This window comes from Excalfactoria chinensis, chromosome 4 (assembly GCF_039878825.1).
Source record: "Excalfactoria chinensis isolate bCotChi1 chromosome 4, bCotChi1.hap2, whole genome shotgun sequence".
NCBI lineage: Eukaryota > Metazoa > Chordata > Aves > Galliformes > Phasianidae > Excalfactoria > Excalfactoria chinensis.
Window position 1 is genome coordinate 124,353 of NC_092828.1, and position 24,276 is coordinate 148,628.

Here is a 24,276-nt window from a genome sequence, read left to right on the forward strand (position 1 = left end):
CCCAGCTGCTTCACTGTTCAACACATGGAAATTAATTCTATGGAGACAGTGGAAGCAAGGCAACAGGAAGCAAAAGAAGGCAGACCGAATAAACCTAACCCAGACAAAAATTCAGCAAGGTCATCTGCTCCTAGAACTCATTGCAAATTTGGCTACAGGAAGGCTACGACCAAACAAAAATTCACTCTGTATTTGCCTTATTTCTTCTGCTTTCTCAAAGCACCTGTGGTACCCTAAACTGCTTCCAGAAAGAAGAAAAGTTGCAGCACAGAGCAGCAGCCCGAGGGAGATGGCAAGCCTGACCTACAATGCTGAGCCAGAAAAAGGACTGCTTTTCAGATCAGCAAGAGCTCTCTGGGCTGCACGCACTGCTGGCATGTGGCAATGCCTGTAAAGAAAGCAGAACAAATGCAGAAGACGAATGTTGCCTTGTGTGCTTACCTCTTAGTTTTGGGCCTGTTAACGGAGAGAGGATGTCACTGCTGAAGCAAGAAGAGCAAATATTCCATCCTACTCAGGAGGAGCGCAGGGCTATAGGGACAGCACTGGTTCTAGCACAGACGCTGGAGCACTTTCCTTCTTCACTGCCATTCTTTATAGTGAAAGCTGGGTCAGACACACTCAGTATCCTCAGACACAGCAACTGCAGCGATGCAGATGTGCAGGTACCCACCACAGTGTGTCTGGTAGAGCCCGGAGCTCAGCTTCTTGGAGGCTGCACTTCATCATTCAAGTTTTAAAGCCCGGAGTCACGAGGAAGGATTATGGGCAGGTCCACCCCTCACCCCTCTGCCAATGCACCTGCATGGGGTCATCCCACAGCTGTGCCCAAGGAGCAGGCACACACCTGAGCAGGAACAGTATCAGCCTCTCCCAGGTTCCCAAAACACCTCAGAGGCTTTCTCCAGTTTCCTGCAGCAAAACCCCAGCAGGGAAGAGGACGCAGCACAGGTCAACAGTAACAAATAGGTTCAAGTTACTGCTGTGCTGGTACAGAAGCTCCTCCTTAAACCCAGACATCACACACCCCATCAGAGCCCACTGCTCACTTCCATCTCACCAGTTTGGGAACGTAAACACAGTCCTGCACACCTTGCCACCAGCTTGTGGCTCTCTGGGTGTGAGCTTGGGCTACTGAATTCATGCTTAGTCCTCTGCACAGGAATATTCGACTTCTGCTTCCATCTCCATCAGCAGGCAGGTGAACCAGCAGAAGCCAGCAGCAGCACAAGACAGAGTGAGGGACAGGCAGCGCCAAGGTGCCTGGCATAGCCCCACACAGAGGAGACAAAACCTCTCACAACCATTACCAACACCAGAAGAGCAACATATTTTTTCCCTGTGCAGGTTTCTGCCCGAGGCCAGACACACAGAAGTCAAAGCCAAACCTTTCACCTCATAAACAGTGCAATTACAGTATTTGCCATTAAAGTCAGTGGGACTCAGACTGAGCCATCCTCAGCCTTCCAAAAGCACATGAGGATAAATGGGGAATTAGCAGAGGAATGCACAAGGTTAAGCAGAGAACCTGTGATCAGCAGCCACTGAGCTCCAGCACAGACCTCGAGCCTGGCCCTGACCAGGAGATTCTTTTTCAGGTCATCCCAACATACCTCGTTCTGACTAGCACACTACAGCATCAGCAGGACTGATTCTCACATCCCTCAGTCCCTTGGCATCAGGTCATCCCAGCCACTTCTGGAGCTGCCCTCCTACTGTCTCTACGGTTTCCTCTTAGCTCAGTAGCTCTGGTACAGACAGCGTGAGCGTGAACACTGCTCCGCTGGGCATCACACACCACAGCACTGCACCAGCATCTCCCCACCTACGTGCCTAACATGCCACATGCAAACACTTCACCATAAGACATACAAACTTTTAATATCAAAATAATTTTGTATAAAAATACTTTTGGAGACTGATGACAAGCAGCCCCCAGGCACTGCAGTGAGCATCTCAGCCCTGTGACTGGCCCAGAGAGGAAGGCAGAGCACAGCCAGAGCCTCTGGAGTCAAACCAGCAGGCATTGTGCAGAGCCCACCCTCCTGCCCCATCAGGTGTCAGTCAGTGAGGCTGGCTCTGGAGCAGAGCAGCACCAGCACAGCACTCTGACCCCAGGTGTGTGGGACAGCCCCAAGGAGACACAGCCCCTCAGAGCTGACAAGCAGGAGGGGCTCTGCCCCATCCCACACAGCCCCCAGCCCCATGGCGGGCCATGAAGCACAGCCACCTGTGCCACTCCTTGTTGACTTTGGGCCCCAAAGTCCCCCAGGCAGGTGCAAAGCAGCAGCACATTATATCTCTCCTAGGTCCTCATAGACAGGTGACAGGCTACACTCATCCACACACTGCTCCTTTCTCTGCCCAAGCTGGGGTTTCACCACGCGGCAGTACAGCACCTCCGTGTTGTTGTTGTTGCTGCTGTTCAGGCCAGGTTTGACGGCCGTCTTCTCAGGAGCAAGATTCCCTCGCCGCCTGCCAGGGTCCTCACTTCTTTCAGCACACTTGGAGATGAACGTTGCTGGGGGCTTGGGAGCAGGCACTGGCTTGGGGCCCTTGGCCTTGAAGGCAGGAACTGAATAGTCATCAGTGCTGGGGTTGTAGGGGTACTCGTAGCCACTCTTGCCATCATGGCCTTGTGTGCGCCAGGCCTCACCTATGGGCCGTGCCTCGTCGTAGATGCTGGCAGCAGCGGGCAGCATGCGGGGCGCGCAGCCCTCGGGCTCGTCGTAGATGTGCTCCTTCCGTGCTGGGCTGCAGCCCTCGGCCCGCACCTGCTCACAGGTACCTGGGAACAGCACCCGGAGCTTCACCCCATCCGCAGCCCCCGCGGCCTTGCTGTCAATGGGGTCTGCGTACAGCGGGTCCAGCCTGGGCCGGAAGCCTTTCACGGAGTCCAGAGGCTCTGAGTAGAGGCTGGAGGGATCCTTGTCTGGCAGGAAGGCCCGCGGTGCCTTGGGCAAAGGGGAGCGTGGAGGGGTGCTGGTGATGGGGGGCTTGGCCTGCAGCACAGGTGGCTCTGGCAGCATCCGGGTCTTCAGCAGTGATATCGCATCTCTTTCCTCTGCTGCAGCAGAAGGCTGGGGTGCCAAGCCCGCCTTGGGTGCTGCAGCAGCATCCCCTTCTGTGGGCTGCTCCAGGCTCAGTGCATCAGCCAGACACTGGCGGATCAGCACCACGCTGGGGCTGTCAGATTCCAACGAGTCACAGCTCTGCTGGTTCTCCTCTACCTGAGCTTTCTGTTCTCGGATGGAGGCTTCCACCAAGCGGAAGATCTCATTGCCCTGCTTGGTCTCAAAGGTGAAGTTCCCTGGTCCAGAATCACAACGTCTGCCAGCTTCAAAGGAGAACATCACCTGCAAGAGAAGCCAGAAGTCATGTCCTGCTCAGCAACACCTGGAGCCATGCAGGCCATGCTCCCCTGATGCACACATGGCTGCAGCACTGGGCCTGCAAATGGCCCAACTGAGCACCCTGTTCCTTCTGTTCCCTGCTGTGAGTACTGAGGTTGCGCTTCGCTCAGTGACTGCACAGCACCCAGGCAAAGGCAGGACTGCCTATCAGGCTGAAACAGCTGTGAAGTGGGGCACAGAGCTGAGGGGACAGTGCTGCAGTCACCCAAGGCCAGAGCTGCAGGCTCTGCTGAAGGCTGTTCTCTTCCCTGAGCTCTGCCAGCAGGCTCAGGTTCAACAGCTGGAGCCAGCTGGGAACTGAGCGGGGCAAGAAGGTAACAGTTCAGCAGGAGAAAATGCTCTGGGTATATTGGGTAAGTCAGCATCAGTCAGGCAGAAGGGAAGCAGAAAGATAAGGAATCCGAGAGAGGAATATAGCTTTCCATGCAAGACAGGCCAGAAGCAGCAGTTTGGTTACCAAGAGCAAGCAAAGCATTTGTCTTGTAAGCATCAAAGTACTTTATGTCATTAATAATAAAGAGAAGCCTTGACCAAGGCTGTACTTCTCAGGCCTGAGCACTCATGCTAAGTTCCCACCAGCAAATGCATAGACCCTTCTTGAGCCTCGGTCCCTGAACCCAGGAGAGACCAAAAGTCTTTCTCTCCTGGTTGCTGTAAGAGCCTCTGATGACAGACTTCTTTGTGTGGAACAGCCCTGCTAAGTGCAAGCACAGCCAACTTGTCCCCACCAGGGGACCCAGGAGTGCAGCCACCTGCTCCTCCAGTGACTCAGCACTGCTGCCTCTGGCACTGCCGTCCTGGGAACAGCTCAGCTTCTGTTTCTGTTTTGGTGAAGAGCCACAGAACATGCTGCTGGCAAGCAGCAGCTGATGGCATCACTTCTGTAAACAGCCCCAGGGAGGCCACTTTCTTCCTCCCCAGCATAGAACGTACAACCTGCAGTCTGTGTAGCAGCAGGATAGATGGGGAACGCACCACTGCAGGACACGGAGGAAGCACAGGCCCACACAGGTCAGTCATGCTCACAGCAGTGTGCCCCATAAAATGAACACATGCAGAGCAGAACAGGTGTCTCAAACAGCCCATCCTGCTCTGAGTAATGCCCCCCAGCAGGAATGGATACATGCTGGGAGCCATCGGAGTGCCGAGCTACCCAGCAGCGTGGGTTTGGAGTGCGGGGAGAGAACAAGTGTGGGCAGCAGCTGCAATGGCTTCAGTGGGAGTTGGGAAAGGACCGTGTGGAACAGGGTTGTGCAGCTAAGCCCCCCGGAGGGGTAGGCACACCACAGCTCACGCTCCTGCACAGTGACACCACTGGGGAGCTGAGGACAGACCAAGGGGCACAGATGCCCCAGAGATGCTGCTGTGGTCACCAAGGGCTGCAGCAGCTGCAGCACTTGGCAGGGCCCACAGCACCAACGCCACAGCAGCCAGGGACAGTCTGTGGGGCACAAGGCTGCCCGTTCACACACCCACCTTGTCGCGGCCGTATCTCCGGAGCAGCCGGTAGGGCCAGACGTAGAGGATCTCACTGGTCCGTGGGTCCTTCAGGATGAGGCTGTCACGTTCAGCCTTGAGCACGTAGGAACCGCGCAGCTCACACCGCTCCGCAGCCTCAGTCCGCTGCACTGTCACCCAGAAGGCATTCACTGTGGGAACAGGAGCGCTCAGGGGAGGCAAAGAAATCACACCCTCGCTCCCAGCACTGCCCAGCACTGCCCAGCACTGCCTGTAGGAGCCCAGCAAGGGGATGGCAGCAGGACAGCCCAGGGAAGGGATGGCAGCAGTAGACCCTACCCTCATCTCTTGAATAGTAGATAGAGTTCACGGCCATCTCCAGGACTGGTGCCTCCGTGCTGCCCTCTCCACCAAACTGGACAGCCACAGCAGCATTTCTGGGCCCATTCCCCTGATGAGAGAGAGAGGATCAGTGCCAGCCCCCCTGCCTGCCCCACCACTGCAAGGACCCCTCGGGGTCATTGTCCCCTGCCCCATTTCCCCTAGTCCCCACTGCCCTCCCCCAGGGCCACCCAGCCCAGCACAACTCAGCAAAGCCCCCTCCCACCCTGTGCCACAGTCCATAGCCATCCAGAGTGACAGGGACAGAAAGAGACAGGACTGGGTAGAAGGGGCTGCTTGGAAATCCTAGCACAGCCCTCAACCCAGTGCAGGGGACAGGGATCACACATCATAGAGGATAAAAAACCCTCTAAGATCATCAATCTCAACCCCAACTCAGATCCACCGTGCCCACTGACCATGTCCCTCAGTGCCTCATCTCCACGGTTCCTGAACACCTCCAGGGTCACGACCCCACCATTTCTGTGGGCAGCCCATCCCAATAACTGACCACTCCTTCAAAGCAGAATTTCTCCCTGCTCTCCCAGCAGGCCTCCCCTCCACACCCTCTCCTGTGCAAAGTCAGCACTGACACGGCCCCTCCGTGGGATCCCTGTGCCCAGGGCACCGCTGACCATTTGACCACCAGGCAGCTCAGGCTCGGCACACAGGTGCACACTGTGGAGGCCAAAAGCAGCCCCACTTCCACACAGCCGTGCTCCAGCATGGCAGCCATCAGCACCCAAAGCGCTGCATGGCCTCGGCCGCTCTCCCAGCCACACAAACAGGGGAGGGAGCAGATGCCACGACCCAGCCACAGCAGGCCGTGTCCTGCTTCAGCACAGCTAGGAAGACAGTGCCAGGATTAGTGCACAGACCACAGAAGGAAGCGAGCACTTCTACTTTTAGCATATGCAGAACTGAAAGTGCAACGCAAACACTCTGCCAGGGGCCACATCTCCACAGCAGAGTCCCCCGTGGACCAGTGTGGCAGACGCACCCTCAGTGCCCCCAGGGACCCTCCTCTGGAGCAGCCCCACGCAAACCAGGGGCCCACCGATGTTCTGCAACAGCCCTTCCAGCGGATTTTGTGCTCCTGCATGAGGGTCTGAGCTCAGACCAAGCAGGAAACTTTCCCAGGGTCACGTGGCCGGGGTTGCAGCACATCTTGCAGAAGGCAAGCTGCTGCAGTTTCAGTTTAAAACTAGTCACATGAGCTCCCCTGTGAGAAGTAAGGCCCAAACAAGGCCAACAGATTCTCTCTGGCTCCTAAACAGGATGCACGCTGCTAAAACCCAAAGTCCAAGAGCTGACAGCAGCAGCTTCTGCCCTCCTGAAGGATCCAATGGAGCAGAGCTCAACCTGGGGCCAGGCAGCCAAGAATGCCTGATGGCTTTGTTGGACTGCGCCTTCCCTCGTGATTCCTTCAAGAATCAGAACGGTTTGGGTTGGAAGGGACCTTTAAGATCCTCTAGTTCCAGCCCCCTGCTATAGGCAGGGACACCTTCCACTGGGCCAGGTTGCTCACAGCCCCATCCAGCCTGGCCTGCAATGCCTCCAGGGAGGGGACATTCACAATCTCAATGGACAACCTGTTCCTGTATCTCACCACCCCCACAGTACAGAATTTCTTTCTATTACCTAGTCTAAATCTACCCTCTAAGTTTAAAGCTATTTCCCCTCGTCCTGTCACTATATGCCCCTTCAATAAGTCACTCCCCAGCTTTCCTGTAGGCTCCTTCAGGTCCTGGAAGGCCACTATCTGGTCTTCTCTGAGCCTCCTCTTCTCCAGGCTGAAAAGCCACAGCTCCCTCATCCTGCCCCTGCATGGGAGGTGCTCCCGCCCTCTGATCATCTCTGTGGCTCCTCTGGACCTGCTCCGAGAGCTGCATGTCCTTTTTGTGCTGGAGGCCCCAGAACTGGACACAGCACCGCAGGTGGGGTCCCACAAGAGCAGAGGGGCAGAATCACCTCCCTCGTCCTGCTGGTTGTGATTCTCTTGATGCAACCCAGGACACGGTTGGCCTTGTGAGCCACAAGCACGCACTGCCAGCTCACGGTGAGTCTTTCATCAACCAGCACCCCAAATCCTTTTTCTCAGAGCTGCTCCCAAGCCATTCCCTGTCCAACACGCACCTGCGCTTGGAATTGCCCCAACTTAGGTGCAAGACCTGGAAAGAAATCCCATCCTGAATTCAAATGATCTCTTGGGCCACTCCCAAGCTGCTCACTCACCTTCTGGGCCGCAGTTAACACAGCACAAAATCTCACTCTCCAAGCAGAGGAGCAGAAATTGCAACCAAGCACCTTCACCTTCTTGCAGAGATCGCATGCAGCAGCTCCTACACCTCGTGCTCCAGGGCAGGCCTTGAGTACAGCCCCTTGATCTCACAGCACCTTGTCAAACTCATCCTTAAGCTGCTGACCAGCTTTTGGACCCCAAGCACGCAACTGGCAGCTACCAGGTGAACAAAGGTGTTAGCACAGCACTGCTCCGAGCAAGCACTTATCACTGCTCCCACCACAATGAAGGTGGGTGGTGGGCTCCCAGCTGAGCCCCTGGAACCCTGCCTAGGACAAAGGCTGCAATACAGTCTGCATGGCACAGGGCCACAGACATGGAAAGACTCCCGGTGTCACCAGTGCCTCTGAGCTGGGCCAGTCACTGATGGCTGCAGGGAGGTCCTACAGGAAAGCCCAGCCCTGCATCCATAGCCTGAGTCTGGAGAGCACTGCCCAGCAGTGAAGAATCCTCCCACCCCAAAATGAGCACAGGGCACATGTGGGACCAGGCAGGCAGGGACCACCGTCATGGAGCCGTACAAACACCCATACATGCAGGCCACCACTGCCCTGTGAACCGCCTTCACAAGGATGCCATAGACAGCTGATAGCCAGCCATGGGGAAGGGCAGGGAAGGACAGGGAAGCTGGAAGTCACAGGCCAGCACTGATGCTGGCACTGGGGAGTGACCCCTAGGCTCGGTGAGGGGCTGCTCTGCCCCCAAAGCTACTGGTGCTTCCCAGGAGCCTGATGGGTCCCAGAGCCGGGTACCGCAGCACTCAGTGTTCAGCTTCTGCCTCTGCAGGAAAGGCAAACACAGCTGGGACCGATGGGGACACCTCCAGCCCTCACCCAGCCCTCACCAGGTCTGCAGGGGGTGAGCAGGGCTCCGTGCAGCAGCGTAGCAGCACAGCGGATGTCACGGAGCGCAGGGCACAGGCAGGACCCCCTGGGGACAGAGCGCCGAGCAGCCCTGCGGGCCCACGAGCCCAACCCGGGCAGCCGCTGAGGCCGGAGCTGCTTCGAGGGGCACCCCCGGCGCGTCCGCGGTGCCTCCAGACCGTTCCCTCGGGGCCGCGCCGCCGACACACGAAGATGCCGCCCCGGTCCCCCGCCCCGCTCACCGGGAAGGCGATCTCGCACAGCTTGGCCACCCACTCCTCGCTCTGCTGCTGCTCGGCCGCCAGGAGGTAGCTGCGGCCGCTGGTCTCCAGGCGGAAGGCGGCTGTGCCGGCCCGGGGGCCGCTCTCGGAGGGCGCGGGGGTGACGCTGGTGCAGTCCGCCAGGCGCACCACCGTCTTGTCGAGGCGCCGCGTACCCAACCGGCCGGACGGACCCGCCGCCTCTTTGCAATCGAAGAACTCCAGGCGGGCGACGCCGTGCTGGCTGGCCGGGAACAGCGCGAACCAGCCCCGCTTCCACCGCTGCAAGGCACCAAGTCAGCGCGGGGCCTCCCCGTCCCGTCCGTCCCGTCCGTCCCGTCCGTCCCGTTCCTCCCATCCCGTCCCGGAGCGTGGCCGCCTGCCTCCCTGACTCCCTCCCATTGCGGCCGCCCGAGCTGAGCAATCGGCGGCCCCCATCGCTCGGCAGCGCCCGCGGGACGCTGCGGCCGGCTCGGCTCGATACGACCCACGGCCCGAAAACCGACCGACCCCGGCCCCACGCGGAGCCCACCTTGGTGCCGAACTTGTTGCTGTGCTGCACGAACAGCGGCCCCTCCTTGGCCGGCGGCTCCATCCCGCGCCGCCGCTCCCCGCGCTTCCGCCGCCGCTCCCGGGCACAGGGGCGGGGCGGGGCGGGGCGCGCACGTGTCGGGAACGCGCGGGAGGGGCCGAGAGGCGCAGTGCGCGTGGACGGCGCGTCCGTGGGCCTGTGTGTGCGTATGTATGTGTGTGTGCGTGCGTGTGTGTGTGTGTGCGTGTGTGCGTGTGTGTGCGTATGTATGTATGTGTGTGCGCGTGTGTGCGTATGTATGTGTGTGTGCGTGTGTGTGCGTATGTGCGTGTGTGTGCGTGTGTGCGTATGTATGTGTGTGTGCGTGCGTGTGTGTGTGTGCGTGTGTCAGGTCACCACGTCCGGCAGAGCCAGGAGAGCAGCCGTGCAGTGCCTGGCTTCCCATAGAATCGTACAGTCTTAGAAGTTGAGGTTGGAGCCCTCCGAGACCCCCCGGTCCACCCCTACCCCATCCCCACCACGCACGCTGACCACATCCATCAGTGCCACATCTCCACAGCCCTCCAGCACCTCCAGGGGCGGCGGCTCCACCACTCACTGGGCAGCTGTGCCTGACTGCTCTTCCTGTGATTAAATTGTTCCTAATATCCAACCCGAACCTCTCCTGGTGCAACTTAAGGCCACCTCTTGTCCTATGGCTCTTACCTGGGAAAAGGGGCTGACTCCTCCTGTGCTGTCATGTCCTGCAAAGAGCTCTCAGCTCCCAGACCTACAGGAGCCCCCATCCCACACCCCAAGGAGGGAAGAGATGGAGCATCAGCCCCAGATCCTGCAGAACTGGGTGCTACAGTCTGTGCCACGAGCACAGGTGTGCCCTCTGCACTGGAGGGCGCAGAAGGCTGCAAAGAAGGACTTTGTGGACACCTGAAATGCTGACACAACTGGCACAGCACGCTCTGTAAATAAGGATCAGCCTAGGAATTAGAAGGTGAAGCTCATCAAGAAAGAACAAACAGAAGGGGAAAAAGTTGCTGGGCTTGCCCTGGGTGCAGCTGGTTCTGCCCTCCGGACAGCAGCACTCCCTCCTGGATACACTGCATCCACACTTGGGAAAGAAAAGGGACAGAAAGGCACTGCCCAGGGCACTGTCCTTGGCCCCTCACTGAAGGGCTCCACACAGCCTGACGTCCCCAGCAGTTGGTGGCACCGGGATATGGCAGCTGGTGCAGGATGGAGCTTGGGCACCCAGCACTGCCTGAGCCGTGCCTGGCCGCTGCAGTCCACCCAACCTGCAGGCCAACCTGGAGCCCAGCCTGTCCCCGCAGCACAGCCCAGCACGGGTTTGCGCAGAAGGTGAGCAAGCACGGCCTGCGCCCAGACAGCCCCAGTAGGTGCTGCTTGCTCAAGTAACCCAACCTGGCAGCACCAAGCTGGCTTTCCTGCAGTATATTTTGTCTGCCCTGATGCAGTTTTTATTGATGAGCATGATTCTGGTTATGAGCAACATCATGCCTGCCCCAGGGACTGAATCTTCACATGCTTTGAGTGCTCCTTGCATGGTGCAGCTGCCTGCATGTCACTGAGCTTTGAGCACACTTTGGTGGCCCACGGTGCACTCTGACAGTCGGGCTGCAGCCAATCAGTTGCTTGCAGGCTCCTCACTCCCCAGACGGCCCAGACAGCATCAGCTAGCTTCCCAGCACTGCCTGAACCTGCGAGGGGGAAAGAGAGATGCCACAGATCCTGGCTGTTGGCCTCTGACACCCATTTCTTCTACGCCAACCCATGCAGGCTGATTAGATGGGAATACTACAGGCTGTGAGAGCTGCTGGGAGGGCCCTCAGCAGTGCCCGTGTGCAGGAGTGCACCAACGCTTCTCCCGGCTTCATCCCTCCTGCATCAATGGGCCACAGTAACAAAGCCACGTGCGTTCTTCCCACCTTATGAAGTCATGTCACTCAGGCTTCAGGACACAGACCTGCCCCACAATTAGCCTGATAAACAGGAAAAGCAGTCAGCAATAGAGCAGAGTAGCACAGCGATGACGAACACGAGGCTCTGCGTGCACACAGGTACGATGTCTGTGCAGCTGCACGACGGGGAAGTTCTGACGTGGCAGCACTTCTGCAAACCAGAACCGGTGTGGGACGGAACGGATCACGAGCCAAACGTGCGTCAGCAGCTCAGAGCAGTGTGACAAAGGCCTGATGTTTGCGGGCAGGTGAGTCACGTGCAAGGCAGAACGGTCCGATCTCCGCGGATGTGGCGGCCGGGGGAGGCATCGCAGCCCGCCTCGCACGAGGGAAGCGGCGCGGAGCGGCGGGGCTGCGGCGGCTCCCGCACGGCGGCGGGCTCGGGCCGCTCCTCCCCTGACGCCTCCCGGCAGCCGTCCGAACCTCCGGGCCGCTCTGCCCGCGGGCTGCGCCACGTCCCCGCCCCGCGCCCGGCCCCTCCGCGGCCCCACCCGCCGGGGCCGCCCCCTGCGCTGCGGCGGCCGCCGCGTCTGTGCGGGGTGGGCGTGCGGTGTCCGTGCGGTGTCCGTGCGCGGGGTCCGTCCGCGCACCGCTCCGGTTCCTCTCCGTCCCTCGGCTCTCCTCTCCATCCCTCCCAGCATCCTTCCGCCTATCCCTCTGTCCCTCCCCGCATCGCCCCATCCCGCAGGGCCACCACCGCAGGGCCGTTCCTGCGCGGTCATGGCCGGGAGGCCGCGTTTCCTCTGCGGCGTGGTGGAAGGTAGGTCTTGCCGGTCCCCACGGGGCCGGGGCGCTGCAGGGGATGTCCCGGCTCACCGGGAGCTCCCTGCGGCCGGGAAGGGCCGGTGGGAGCCGAGCTCGCCACGGCCAGTATCGCAGGAACGGGGGAGGCAGCCTCGGCCCTGCACAGCGCTCTGCGCCCGAGGGTGTGCAACCGGCAGCCCTTGGTGAAGGTCCCCGTCTCTCTCACAGAGCACGGATGCGCCCCTCGGAGCCCCAGCGCGGCCCCCTCCCAGCGTCACGGCGTGGCACAGGGATGTGCTGCTCTGGCTCCAGCGCACCGCAGCGTCTCTTTGTCTTCCCTGGGCACGGGGCCCAAACCCTGCGCTGTGCTCCTCCTGCCTCCCTGCCTGCAGTACAGCCCTGAGCCTGGCGCTGCTCTGGGAGAGCTGCTCTTGTGGCAGTTCGGGGTCGCTCTGCTCCCCTTTCTCCCTCAGCTGCAGCTCCTGCATGCAGCTCTGTCTCTGCAGCTGGGCAAGGCCTGGCACCTGCTGGTCAGAAGCATCTCCTCATTTCCTGGCAGCACATCACCACTCTGCAGCCCACTGCCTGCTGCCTTGCCTAGGGCAAAAACACTACAAATAAGCACAAATTGAATGAAAAGTGCAGGAATGGTAAACTGATAGCAAGGAGGAATGAGTCAGACAAGAATAGTCAGCGTAGGAAAGCTGACCTGGGAAAGAGAAGGACAGAGGTCCAGGAGGAGGAGGAGGTTTCCAGAAAAGTGAAGGAGGAAGAGCATCCCTCACCCTGCAGTAGCACTGACGCTGGTGGAGAGTGCTGGTGCTGCAGGCAGGGCACTGAGCAGGGCACTGAGCAGGGCACTGAGCAGGGCACTGAGCAGGGCACTGCTGGGCAGGGACAGCCCAAAGCTGTGACAGCGTGTCCTACACAGAGCCCTGCTCCCTTCTGACATCTGGGCAGTGCTGGTGGCAGCCAGAGGGCGCAGGCAGTCTTGTGGCTGGGTGACCAGACCTGCACTGGGACAGGGTAGGTGGTGGGGAATGGCTGCAGCCTTGGGACTTTGCTTTCCCACATCTCCAGCAGTCACTGACAGCCCAGAAGGTGGTGAGTGGTGGTGCTGATTGGGTACTGCTGTCATGTTCTGGGCCATGGCAGAACCAAGGGGCAAACACACTGCAACAATCGTCACTGCTCAGCAGTCCCTAAAAGAGCAGGGCACGTGCATCCTTCCTATGGAGATGCCACCGCAGGAGCCGGCAGGTCTTTGTTGGTACAGTTCAATTATTTTTTCTGTGCAAAATACTCTTGGAGAGTTTTCAGCTGTGCCACTGCTGGCAGGGCACATGTAAGAGATGCATGTCACATCTGTGGAGCAATGTCAGCTCACAGTGAGGCCCTTGCAGGCAGAGGCTCTCTTAACTTCCTCTTTAAGAAGCAATCAAATCTGCATCCCTCCAATGCATGTTCCTGCCTGTTCTCCCATTGTTCCCAGGTGAACTTGATCTCCTCTATTGTAGTTTTTTACCCACTAGCTTTGCAAGCAGCTCCGCACCTCCCAGGTCTTCCTGCAGGCAGAAGTAGGGAGGCCCTCTCCCTGACGGTGGTCCCAGTGGGGAGTTGTGCTGCAGGACCAGCAGTGCCCCCTCACTGCGCTCAGTGCTGGGCAGGGCAGGGTGGGCACGGGGCAGGCTGTGTGCTGCTGCAGCCTCCAGGTTGTGTCACACTCTGTTGCCCAACAGCCTCCCAGGCCCTCAGGAGGCAGAAGTAGAAATGCTCAGAAACACCATGGAACTTGGTGACTCCAGATCCATATTTCCTGCATTCAGTTCTGTTGTGTGAGCCATCAGAAGGGCAATGCCCTGGCTCACTGGGGAGCATTCCTGTCAGCAGACAGCCCTCAGGGCTGCTCCATGATGTGCTTTCTTTGTCTGGACTTTCCCTTTACAAGGTTGTGGGGTTGGTGTTTTCGGTGGAGGCCACACTCCATGAAATGGTCTGTGCCATCATGGGCAGCCCCACAGATTGTGTGCTCCTGATCAAAGCCACTGGTGGCAACGGTGCCTTGTCCCGGAGTTGCTGCACTGTTTAAGTGCAGAGAGAGCATCTTCTATTGCTCCTCTTTTTACCTGCTTCTCCCTTCCACAGGTTTCTATGGGAGGCCATGGTCCATGGAACAGAGGAAACTGCTCTTCAGATGGCAAGTATCCCAAACTGGTTTTAAACTGAGACAGGGCAGGTTTAGGTTGGGTATTAGGAGGAAGTTTTTCACACAGAGACTGGTGATGCACTGGAACAGGTTGCCCAAAGAGGCTGTGGATGCCCCATCCCTGCAGGCATTCAAGGCCAGTTTGGATGTGGCTCTGGGCAGCCTGGGCTGCTGGTTGGTGACCCTGCACACAGCAGGGGGTTGGAACTGGCTGATCACTGTGGGCCTTTGCAACCCAGGCCATTCTATGATTCTACGAGTTTAGCTCCCTGCAGTCAGTAGGAACGTAGACAAGGTGGAATCCAATGGCGCGTGACAGTCCCCGCTTCTTCCAGGGCCGGTAAAGGGGAAAAGCCCCTGTCCTGCCCCGGGCCGAGGTGCGGTGACCGCAGGATGAACGGACTCTGGATGGAGCTGATAGGCGCTGGCCGTGCCGGCCGTGCCCACCAGATGGCGCTGTGGCGCTGCAGCACCCCGGCTGCCGGAGGCGTCGGGCCGGGGCTGGGCGAGCAGCGCGGGGTGCTGGTGCTACTGGTGCTACTGGTGCTGCTGGGGGCTGTAACGGGGGATAATCTGCAGTGAGTGTTGGATTGCTGTGCAGATTCTGGACAGAACTGTGACTTTTGAGGCCAGGGAGGGCCTTACGATGGAGTGGCCTCGTCTTCCAAAACAGCCAGGCTCTGCTTTAGCTCAGATCTGCTCTTCTTCAGCTCCAGCTGCAATGCAACATCCAGAGAGCTGAGGATGGGCTGTGGGGGCTGCGAGCGGAGGTTGGGAGCCTGCAGGCACAGTGAAAAGGAAAGGGCTGTCACGCCTGCCTTCAGACTGCCTTGCAAAGAGCCCATCTGCAGCCCGGGGTGACACCTTGTCCTTGCTGCAGGCTGAAGCGCTGGGGGCTGAACTGCTACATGTACGCACCCAAAGACGAGCTGAAGCACCGGCTGCTGTGGCGAGAGCCTTACACACAGCGTGAGGCAGGTAGTGGCTCTGCTGGGCCCCAGCGTGGGGGGCTGCAGTCATTCTGGTCCCATCTCTCTACATCTGCCAGGCTCAGACTGCAGCTGCACTCCTCCTGACAGGACCCTGCACGGTGTAGGAGCCCCAGGCCCTCCCCATCACAGGTTCTCCCCAGGGATCCTAACAGCTACAGAGCTCCTATGTGGATTGCTGGCAATACGCTGCAGTGCTGGGATACACAGATCCTTAGGGAGGGTCCTCTGTGTCTCAGGGCCCGGGCACCACCTCCCCAGAGCCCTTTTCTCCCTCAGCTGTTCCCTTGAGGCTGCAGCGGTTCCCCCTCTGCCCCTCCTGTGCCTTCAAGATCTCACTGCATCCCTCTGCTCTGTCCCCAGCCCAGATGCAGTCTCTCATCAAGGCTGCCCAGGAGCACGACGTGGAGTTCATTTATGCCATTTCTGCTGGCCAGGACATTGTGTTCTCAAGTGCTGGGGACAGGCTCCTGCTGCAGCAAAAACTCAGGCAGGTACCGTGGGCCATTCCTTCACCCCACGGCTCCTGGCAAGGGGCACAGGTGCTTATGTGGAGCCCCGTGCCCACACCAAACATCTGCGTGGGGCTGTGAGATCCTCCTGACCCCAGGGCAGCTCTGGGTGCCTCCTGCGTCCCCACTGTCTGCTTGGGGCAGCAGAGATGGGGGCCGGGGGTGCCTCAATGCCTGCAGGCAGCTCTGCAGGAGCTGCAGAGAGGGAGCAGCCCCAGTCTGCCGAGTATCACAGCGATGTGGGCATCGTCTGTTGGGGTGCTGCAGTGCTCTGCTGTCCCTGCCTGGAGCTCACCTGGCTCCCCACGTCCTCCTGCTGCCGCCCTCCTAACGCCCGCCCTGTGCCCGCAGGTGGCCGCCCTGGGATGCAGTGCCTTTGCGCTGCTTTTTGACGACATCGATCCCTGCATGTGCCGCGCTGACAGAGACGTCTTCCCTTCCCTGGCACAGGCACAGGCCTCTGTGGCCAACGAGGCGTACCGGGAGCTGGGCCTGCCTCCCACCTTCCTCTTCTGCCCCACAGGTACCCCCCTGCTACAGGTGCTTGGCAGCCCCAGTGTGCTCACTGTGCTGCTCCCAGCACTTCTCCCCCTTGCAGGCTGACTTCCCTGGCAGCCTGTGGGCTCCACCATGGGACAGCTGTGGAGACCTCAGGGTGGGGACAGGAGCAGGCCGTGGGGCGGACAGCAGTAGTCTGTGAGGGGCAGCGTCACCTCCCCTGCCCAGCTCCTCTCCACATCCCTGCCTGCTACAACTGCTGTCTGCTGTCTCTGCAGAGTACTGCAGCTCACTCTGCTCCCCCAGCCCTGCTAAGTCTCGTTACCTGCAGACCCTCGGCCGGGAGCTGCTCCCAGAGATAGGGGTCATCTGGACAGGTGGGTGCCCTGTTTGTCTCGATGGGCACACGCAGCTCTGCACCTGGTGCCCAGATGTGCATGTACACCAGTGGTGCTGTGCATGGAGAAGTGCACACACGTTTGTGCCTTGATGCTCTAGGCCCGAAGGTGGTGTCCCAGGAGCTCTCAGTTGCATTGGTGGAGGAGGTGGAGCACGTCCTTCAGCGTCGCCTCCTCATCTGGGACAACCTCTTTGCCAATGACTACGACTGCCGACGTGTCTTTCTGGGCCCCTACACGGGCCGTGCCCCTGGCTTCGTGTCCCGGCTCCACGGGCTGCTCCTCAACCCCAACTGTGAGCTCCAGGCCAACTTCGTCCCCATCCACACTTTGGGCAGCTGGTTCCACAGTGAGCTGCGGGGCTGTGCCCACACCGACAGTACAGGTACATTGCCCCGTGCCCTGGGACTCTCCATGCATGGGGCACCGTGGACACAGCGAGGTTGTGTGCACGGGATGGGACCCAGGATACCTTTTCCCAGCTTTGCCATCACCCTGCAGCCTCCTGCCCACCAGCCTGGGAGAGGTGGCCCTCCACGTTCATTCTGGACATGGGGTGTCCCTGGTGTCACATGGGGTAGCTTGGTAAAGCACCATGTGAGACTGCCCAAGCTGATGAGCTCTTCCTTAGGGACAGAGACTTCCACAGAGCCGGGGGATGGCCAGGGCCTGCAGGAGGGTTACAGCCCTCAGAAGGCTCTGGAGCTGGCACTACTCGACTGGGTGGCTGAGATAAAGCAGCAGGTGCTGGAAGCAGGTAGGTGAACTGGTACTGTGAAGCATCCCTCAGCTCTGAGCACAGACCAGCTCTGCTGGGAGCTCTGTGGACTGAGAGAGCTGCAGTGGGGTTGTCCTGTGGTCAGGGTCTGCTGGGGGGAGTCTCTGTGTGAGTAGCACTGGTAAAAGGAGGGACTTGCAGCTGGAAGGTGAGCTAGAAGAGTTTGAAGCTTTGGTTCCAGGGGTAGTTGTATGCTGGGCTCACTCTCCTGCTCCAGAAGCAAGCAAGCCAATGGGATGCAGGATGGTAAGGACCAGGAGGGTACTGCCAGCAGATGTAGTGATGTCCCCATCTGCATTATGAGAGTGCAGCTGGAGAAATAGATGCTGAGAGAATACGGTGTGCTGGGGGAGGAGACTGATGAGGAGAGGTGTCTGAGCTCCGAGAGCAGCACGACAGGGTGACTGCATGCAGAAAATGTGCATGAGATCTGTGACCCCTCAGCATGGTTCAGGAACAGCTTTGGACTGGAAACAGCTCTGGGTGGTGCCCAGCTGCCTGAAGGAGGATTATGTGACATTTGCTGCAGGGATGGAGATCTGCTTCCTACTTTCCACATTCCTGTTGCTCAAACCATGGGCTCAGTAGGCTAGGAACCATGACAGAGCTCTGGAAGTGGGGGTTAAGTGTGGTGCGTGTTTGTTGCTTTGCACTATTTGCCTCTGCAAAGTTTCCCCAGGTGTGAAGTCCTGAACAATGCAGAGCCCATGGTGTGGGCAGGCCTGGTCCGTGCCAGCACTGCTCTGAGCTCCCAGCACAGCTGCCCCAGGGCTGTCCTCCACACAGCCATCCTGGTGCAGGTGCCTGTGGGGCTGCCCCTTTGCTCTCTCTTGCTAGGAGGAAGAACTCCGCTGCACCCCAGCACCAGCTGTGAGGAAGAAGCAGGGTTGCATCCTGGCACAGCAGGAGGGCAGGAGGCCCTTCTTGGCCCCCAGCCTTGTGACACTGCTCCCAGTGGGGCAGACCAGCGTGAACCTGAGCCCTGTGCCGTGACACCAGCGAACAGAAAGAGGAAGGCAACCTCAGTGCCTGAAGAGGGCAATGGGAGCAGGGCCTCCACTGGTGGCCCACGGAGCCCTGCAGGGGATGGGGACCAGCTCGCTTCAGGTAGCAGAGCGAGCTGTGAGCCCCTCTCTGCTATGCCCACCACAGCAGGGAGTGACAGGTCTGCGGGAGCTCCTGTGGCTGATGAGACCCTCCACAGCCTGGGGACACCACTGTGCAGCAGCAGCGGGGCCAGCACCTGCCAAAGCACTCCCCTGGACGGCAGTGATGCCAGGGAAAGGGGCAGCAGCCCTCCCGGCAGCCCCCAGTCTGGGGCCAGCACTGCTGATGTGCTCCAGATACCCTCAGGGTCTCGGGCTGACCCCAGCCCTGGCCCCATCTCACAGCTCGTTGATGGGGCCTCCACCAGCCCTGTCCCCACGGCACTGCTCACTAACAGGTCTGCTGTAAGCCCTGTCCCCACTATACCACTGATCTCAGAGGAGGCCAGGTCTGACTCCAGTGCCCCACTGACCACGGAGGAGGTGCGGATGCTGGTGGAGCTCTTCTACCTGCCCTACCACCATGGGCCGCAGGCGCAGCATCTCTTGGAAGACCTTCAGTGGCTCCGGGCCAACAGTCCCAGCATGGGAGTCCCCACCAGCTCACCAGACTCCTGTGCGGTAAGGCCGACTTGGGGGCTGCTTTGGGAGGGCGCCCATTGCAGCTGCTCTGACGCCTGCCCTGCCTGCAGGTTGCACAGTGGCGCAGTCGGGCGCGCTCCTTCCAGCAGCTCTGTGCGCAGACCTGCCGCCTGCACAGCCGCTTTGTGCGCAGCGCGGGGCGGGCACTGCTCTACGACCTGCACCGCTACCTGTGGGACATCCACAACCTGCTGCTGGCTGCCAGCGCCTTCGTGCTGTGGTTGGGTACGTGAATGGGACACGCTGCGGGACAGTTCTCTGCCCTGGGCCTCTTACCCACACCTGCCCAAACCCGGCCCAGGTCCCAAAGGGCCCCCGGGCACGGTGGAACAGCCAGAGCACCTCAGTCTTTCTTTGTTGTTCCGCCTAAAGATGTGAAAGTATCGGGGAGCCCTCCCAGCAATCTGAGTCCTGGGGCCTGGCCATGATCCAGGGTCTCTGGTGGGAGCATTTCCCTTTGATGCCCCCCCCCCCATGTGCTACTCATGCCCTGCGCTCCTCCCTTGCAGATGGCCGCCTCCTGTGTGACCCTGACCACAAGGGCTCCTGGGGAAGCTGCTTTGGCTGTAAGTATGGAAGTGTCATTTTCTCCCTTCTTCCCCCTCTAAGTGCTGCTGCCCCCGATCTTCACCATGGGGCTGCCCTTCCCCACATGCTGCCTGCAGGTGTAAAGGGCCTGGGAAGGCTGGCACCTTGCACATCTTTATGTGCTGAGAGCACGGCTGCTGGGGAGAGGGCAGTGGGCTCAGGACACCATTGGTACAGGGCTCATGAGGCTCTGCCCTGCCTAGCTGAGAATGAAGGCTCAGTTCTGAAGCCAGCTGTGGGCTGTAGGCTCTCTGCAAGGCAGTGAGATCGTTGTCCTTAGCATCCCCGCCCTGCATCTCTGCACCCGCAGCCCCAGCAGTGTCCCAGTGCTATGCACACACCTCACCATGCAGGTGGCTGAGCCCTTGCCCTCCACCCGCACTCATCAGCAGGGGGCAGTTGTCTGAGGCAGTTCCTGTGCCTCTGAGAAGTACATCATGGCATGACTCCCAGCTCAGTGGTTTGTGAGTAGCTGTTGTCTCTGGAGCACCATCCCTGCAGATGGTTCCTGACCTGGTCAGAAGGGAGCAGCCACTGAAGGGGAACTGAAGTGAAGCAGCCTGGAGGGGAGGAAATGTCATACGTCAGGGAGGGAGCACACACTGGAGCAGCACTTTGCTGTCTGTTGTGGTTTAGAGGGAATGTCTATTCCTAGGACACGGTTTCTCAGCTTTTTTTATCCCAAGACTGCCCCTCTGGCAGGAGGGAGGCATGGAAGAAATTCTTTACCATGACGGTGGTGAGACACTGGAACAAAAGAAGCTGTGGGTGCTCTATTGGACGGGGATTTTGGCAGCATGGTCTAATGAATGATGTCCCAGCCAATGGTGGGGGTTGGAACTAGATGATCTCTAAGATCCCTTTCAACCCAAACAATTGTATGATTCTGTGGGCCACTGAGAGCAGTAATGTCAGAAGTGAGGATGGATTTTGAATTGTCACATCAACCATTGACATGAATGTCTATGCATTACCTTGGGAGCCTCCATTCCTCTGAAGAAGCTCCAAATTTGACGTAGAGTATGACTATGTGATGAGATGCATCCATGGGGAAGCAGTGATGGTGTGAAGCTGTCCATGCAGATACTGATGGCTGGGCTGCAAAGCCGTGTTCTGGGCTCTGCCCTGGGCTGCAGCTTTCTGGCTGTGCCAGGAGCTGTGTCACACATCCGTCTCCCACTGCCTGCAGGGTGCCAGAGCATCACTGCCCCGCTCTTCCCAGGGGAGGACGCTGAGCCCTGGGTGTGCCGTGGGGGTCTCTTTGGAGAGCTGCAGGTGAGATCATGCCCCTGAATACTGGGGGCTGGAGGAGCCCTTGGGAAGCCAGGACCACAGCTGCTGTTCCTGCCCTGCCATCGGGTTCCTGCGTGCTTAAGGGGCAGAGCTGCTTGGGTGCTGGTGCTGAGGCCTAGGGGGGAACATGGAGACTTTCCTCCTGCTGCCCCAGTGCAGATGTGGGGGGCAGGACAAACTGCTCCTTGACAGACCGCCTCCTCCAGGCACTGCTGCCCATGGGGAACAGCTGTGATCTCTTTTGCCACCCACCTCCACTCTTCCCATCCCGACAGCTGTACCTCCTGCGCCCGCTGCTGCCCCAGGACAAGGTGAGATGGAACGTGCCATGCTGCACCCCCTCCTGCCCCTCACCCTGCACCACACCCCGCATGGCATAAGAAGAAGAGCGTGTGCTGACTACCAACCGCTGGGCTGAGGTCACAGCGCAGGACAGTGGCAGTGGGAAGCAAACCACAGGTCAGGCCACTGTGGGGTTAACTGCACAGGGCTGTGTCCCATGAGATGCAACCTGCAGCAGTCACACAGCTCGGTCTGCTCTGCTTCCCCGCCGGGCTAAAAAATGCTAACCCTGCAAATCCACCACCGCGGGCACAGCACACACATCCCTGCTGAACACAGCGCCCTGCAACACACGGCTTAGTGCTTATAAATATAACAGAGGAGGAGTTGCAGGCACATGAGAGCAGATTATAATGTCAGACTGTGACTGCCAGCAATTCCCAGTGCAAGAGCTTGTTTTCAATTGCCAGTTGTCAGATTACATCTGAACATGTCTTTCCATTGGAAGTTTGTGGGAAAAGCTCGGCGTAGCGCTTTGGCCGACACTGGGAACAGAGCTGAGGAGTGCTTTGCTCTGTCCCTGTCGCTCCCAGAGCCTTCCTCTGAGAAAAGCATGTTCTCACCAGGATGTCCTTTGTGCTGACCCCGCGAGCTCTGATGTGACCGAGGCAGGAATTTATGAGAGGCTTCCCCTTTGCACATGCTCCATGGAGAGCATGTTTTGCTGCTGTTTGGCTTCTCTGAGCATGCTCTGGGCTGGGCTGTGCAGCATTTTCTCAGGAGCTGCTGCGAGGGGGTGCCTGACTGGAATGGCAATGGCTCATTTTAAAGCACTCTGTGCTGTGGCAGCAGGACACAGCACACAATGACTGCATGCATCGCATCGCTCGGCGCCAGCACCCCAGGCACTGCAGCACCTACGTCTCCTGCTGTGGTTCTGGGCATGTTCCCTCCCTGGGGAAATTTCAGGCAGCTGTGAGTGCATCGCACTGTGAAGGGGCTGTGGCAGAGCAGTGGGAGCTGAAGTGCAGCAGTGGGGCAGGTTTGGGGCTGAGCTGGGTTGGGCTTTTCCAGGGAAAGCTGTACCAAATGTGCCAGGAGGCTTTGTGTGGTGAGCCCAGCACTGCGGAGGTCCTCACAGCCCACCCCGACCTACTGGGTGACAGGTGAGACCCGATCCATGGGGACCCCCTGGATGTGTGCCCGGGCAGCATGGCAGCAGCCAGCCAGGGCCCTCCTCTCATCCCTGCAGGGAGCAACTCTGCCTGTGCCATGGCCACTGTGGGACTGTGGTGTTGGACGTGGGGCAGGGAGGTCATGTCCAGTGGGGTCCTGGTAGCTGCCATGGGGATAGAGATGCTCTTTCCCCACCGATCCCTGTGGGAGCTGCAGTGTTTGCATTGGTAGAGGGCATCGCTAGGGCCTCAGTGGGTTGGGAAGGGCTCTGGGTGCTGTGTCCCAGCAGCAGAGGCAGCCGGCAGCTCTGCGCTCCCTCTGTGCTGCGCTCAGCCCCAGCTCAGCGGTGCCCTGCTCTGTCCGGCAGGGTGCTCGGCAGCTTCCTGAGCCTCAGCCCTGAGTACACCTTTGTGCTGGAGGATGAGGGCGGCCCCTGTGGCTACGCGGCTGGAGCGCTCTGTGCTGAACGATTCCTGCGAGAGCGTGACAGCAGCTGGCTGCTGGCCATGCAGTGCAAGTACCCCCGGGAGCTGGGGGGCCTGGGACAGGTGAGGATGTGTCTGCGGTGCTGGGATGGGGCTGGGGAGGGAGGGTTTCCTCACTGTGTGTATTGCCCGCAGAGTGTTCTGGAAGAAGCACTGCTCTTCTTCCACATGAAGCCGGTGGCCGTGCCGCTGCCCGTGCTGCGACGCTTCCCCTCCCTGGTGCAGCTGGACACGGCCCTGCGGGTGCAGGACGTGGGTGCCAGCCTCAGTCTGGCTGTCAGCCTGCTGAGCGCCCTCAGAGCCAATGGTGAGCTCTGTGCTGGTGGGGCTGAGCAACCTCTGGCCCACCCCAGTCACCTCCCGTCTGCTCCCTGCACACTTCACAGTGGGGGCAGCCCTCACTGGGGCTCCTTGCCTGCATCCTGGCTCTGCCCCCAGCACCGTGAGCTTGCACAGGGGACACGAGGGTGCCAGACCACGGTCTGAGCTCTCTGCTCCCTCGCAGGCTCCCGGGGAGTGTTTTGCCAAGTCAATGCTGCAGACCACCAGCAGCTGAGCTTCTACAACAAGCTGGGCTTCGTCGCACTGCCCCTGCCCTGGCCCAGCTCTCCTGGCACGCGGCTCCTGGGACGTCTCCTCTGAGCGAGCCCCACGGGCAGGCAGGGGGCAGCACCACGTGCCCCCATCCTATAGAGGATCGCTGCATGGCTAGAGGGATCGGGGGTACGGAGCTTCTCGGGAAGGGCAGGAACATGAGTGTGTGGCCTGGGGGTGAGCGAGGTGTGTGCAGGTCACCAAGATGTGGGCTTTATGGCAAGAGAGAAGCACTTCTGCCCTTCGGGGAGATATGGACACTGCGGACCTTCACTCTTGCTGGCTGAGCAGCCTGCAGCCATGCAGGTCATCCCTGGGCTGTGCAGAGCTCCCAACCCACGGGTGTGGGGTGGTGGTCCTGGGACACAGCACGGTAGTGTGCCTGTCCTGTGGGTGGGGCTGCCCAGTTCTCCATGTTGGTGTGGACCCAGGTTGGGAGGCTGGGGCTGGTTCTCTGCACCCAGGAGCTGCCTGTCTGTGTGGATCAAGCTTACGTGGAGCACAATGAGGCAGACCCCATTCTTCTGCCTGAGGACTGAAGAAAGTGCTACCTATGGTAATAAAGCATTTGCTGACCTCATTGTAGGTCATCTCGTGGGGAAAGCACTGGGATACCACCGACTCCCTCCAGCACCCCATAGCTGCCAGCCATCCAGCCCCACGCTTTTAGCCAGCACACTGGGACATCGGCTACAGCGGGGGCCACAGCTCCGCCTCCAGCTGCTCCCCGGCCTTGTACCCTTCCCCACAATGAGGCACGGCCCCAGTGCCGGCAGCGTGTGCTCAGCCAGGGTTCCCGCACCTCCTCTGCAGGACGGGGTCCCCCCTGGCAATGGCTCCATTATGGATCCGAGGTGGCTCCT

The 24,276-nt window shown here is 59.6% G+C and overlaps 2 protein-coding genes across 8 annotated transcripts; one reads left to right on the forward strand and one right to left on the reverse strand.

The window, feature by feature from the left end:
* Positions 1-1,857: 1,857 nt before the first annotated feature.
* DOK1 (docking protein 1) lies at positions 1,858-9,340 on the reverse strand. Its single transcript, XM_072335388.1, has 5 exons — positions 9,210-9,340; positions 8,660-8,959; positions 5,211-5,322; positions 4,890-5,062; positions 1,858-3,356 (listed from the first exon to the last, which is right to left on the reverse strand). Exons 1-5 carry the CDS (start codon positions 9,270-9,272, stop codon positions 2,295-2,297), a joined length of 1,710 nt encoding a protein of 569 aa, XP_072191489.1. The 5' UTR covers positions 9,273-9,340; the 3' UTR covers positions 1,858-2,294.
* A 1,978-nt stretch (positions 9,341-11,318) lies between these two features.
* On the forward strand, positions 11,319-24,012 carry LOC140252004 (protein O-GlcNAcase-like). Of its 7 annotated transcripts, none has more exons than XM_072336263.1 (17): positions 11,360-11,430; positions 14,072-14,123; positions 15,013-15,110; positions 15,485-15,615; positions 15,985-16,156; positions 16,410-16,508; positions 16,630-16,914; positions 17,161-17,286; positions 18,145-18,974; positions 19,046-19,220; positions 19,505-19,561; positions 20,773-20,858; positions 21,083-21,187; positions 22,233-22,324; positions 22,702-22,882; positions 22,955-23,126; positions 23,325-24,012. In XM_072336263.1, the coding sequence occupies exons 2-17, from the start codon at positions 14,095-14,097 to the stop codon at positions 23,459-23,461; spliced, it is 2,775 nt and encodes a 924-aa protein (XP_072192364.1). In that variant the 5' UTR covers positions 11,360-11,430; positions 14,072-14,094; the 3' UTR covers positions 23,462-24,012. The 7 variants fall into 7 exon arrangements, with proteins under 7 accessions (XP_072192361.1, XP_072192364.1, XP_072192359.1 ...); XM_072336262.1 differs by lacking the exon at positions 11,360-11,430 and adding an exon at positions 11,707-11,942; XM_072336258.1 differs by having other exon boundaries at positions 16,630-17,286.
* The last annotated feature ends 264 nt before the right edge of the window (positions 24,013-24,276 follow it).

Excerpts from the sequence above, each read along its gene's own strand:
- DOK1 (XM_072335388.1), bottom strand. The coding sequence starts at position 9,272 with ATGGAGCCGCCGGCCAAGGAGGGGCCGCTGTTCGTGCAGCACAGCAAC. Across the intron at positions 5,063-5,210 it reads CTACTATTCAAGAGATGAGG|TGAATGCCTTCTGGGTGACA; the intron begins GTAGGGTCTACT and ends CTGTTCCCACAG. Across the intron at positions 3,357-4,889 it reads GGAGATACGGCCGCGACAAG|GTGATGTTCTCCTTTGAAGC; the intron begins GTGGGTGTGTGA and ends CTTCTCTTGCAG.
- LOC140252004 (XM_072336257.1), top strand. The coding sequence starts at position 11,903 with ATGGCCGGGAGGCCGCGTTTCCTCTGCGGCGTGGTGGAAG. Across the intron at positions 11,943-14,071 it reads CCTCTGCGGCGTGGTGGAAG|GTTTCTATGGGAGGCCATGG; the intron begins GTAGGTCTTGCC and ends TCCCTTCCACAG. Across the intron at positions 22,883-22,954 it reads AGCTGGGGGGCCTGGGACAG|AGTGTTCTGGAAGAAGCACT; the intron begins GTGAGGATGTGT and ends TATTGCCCGCAG.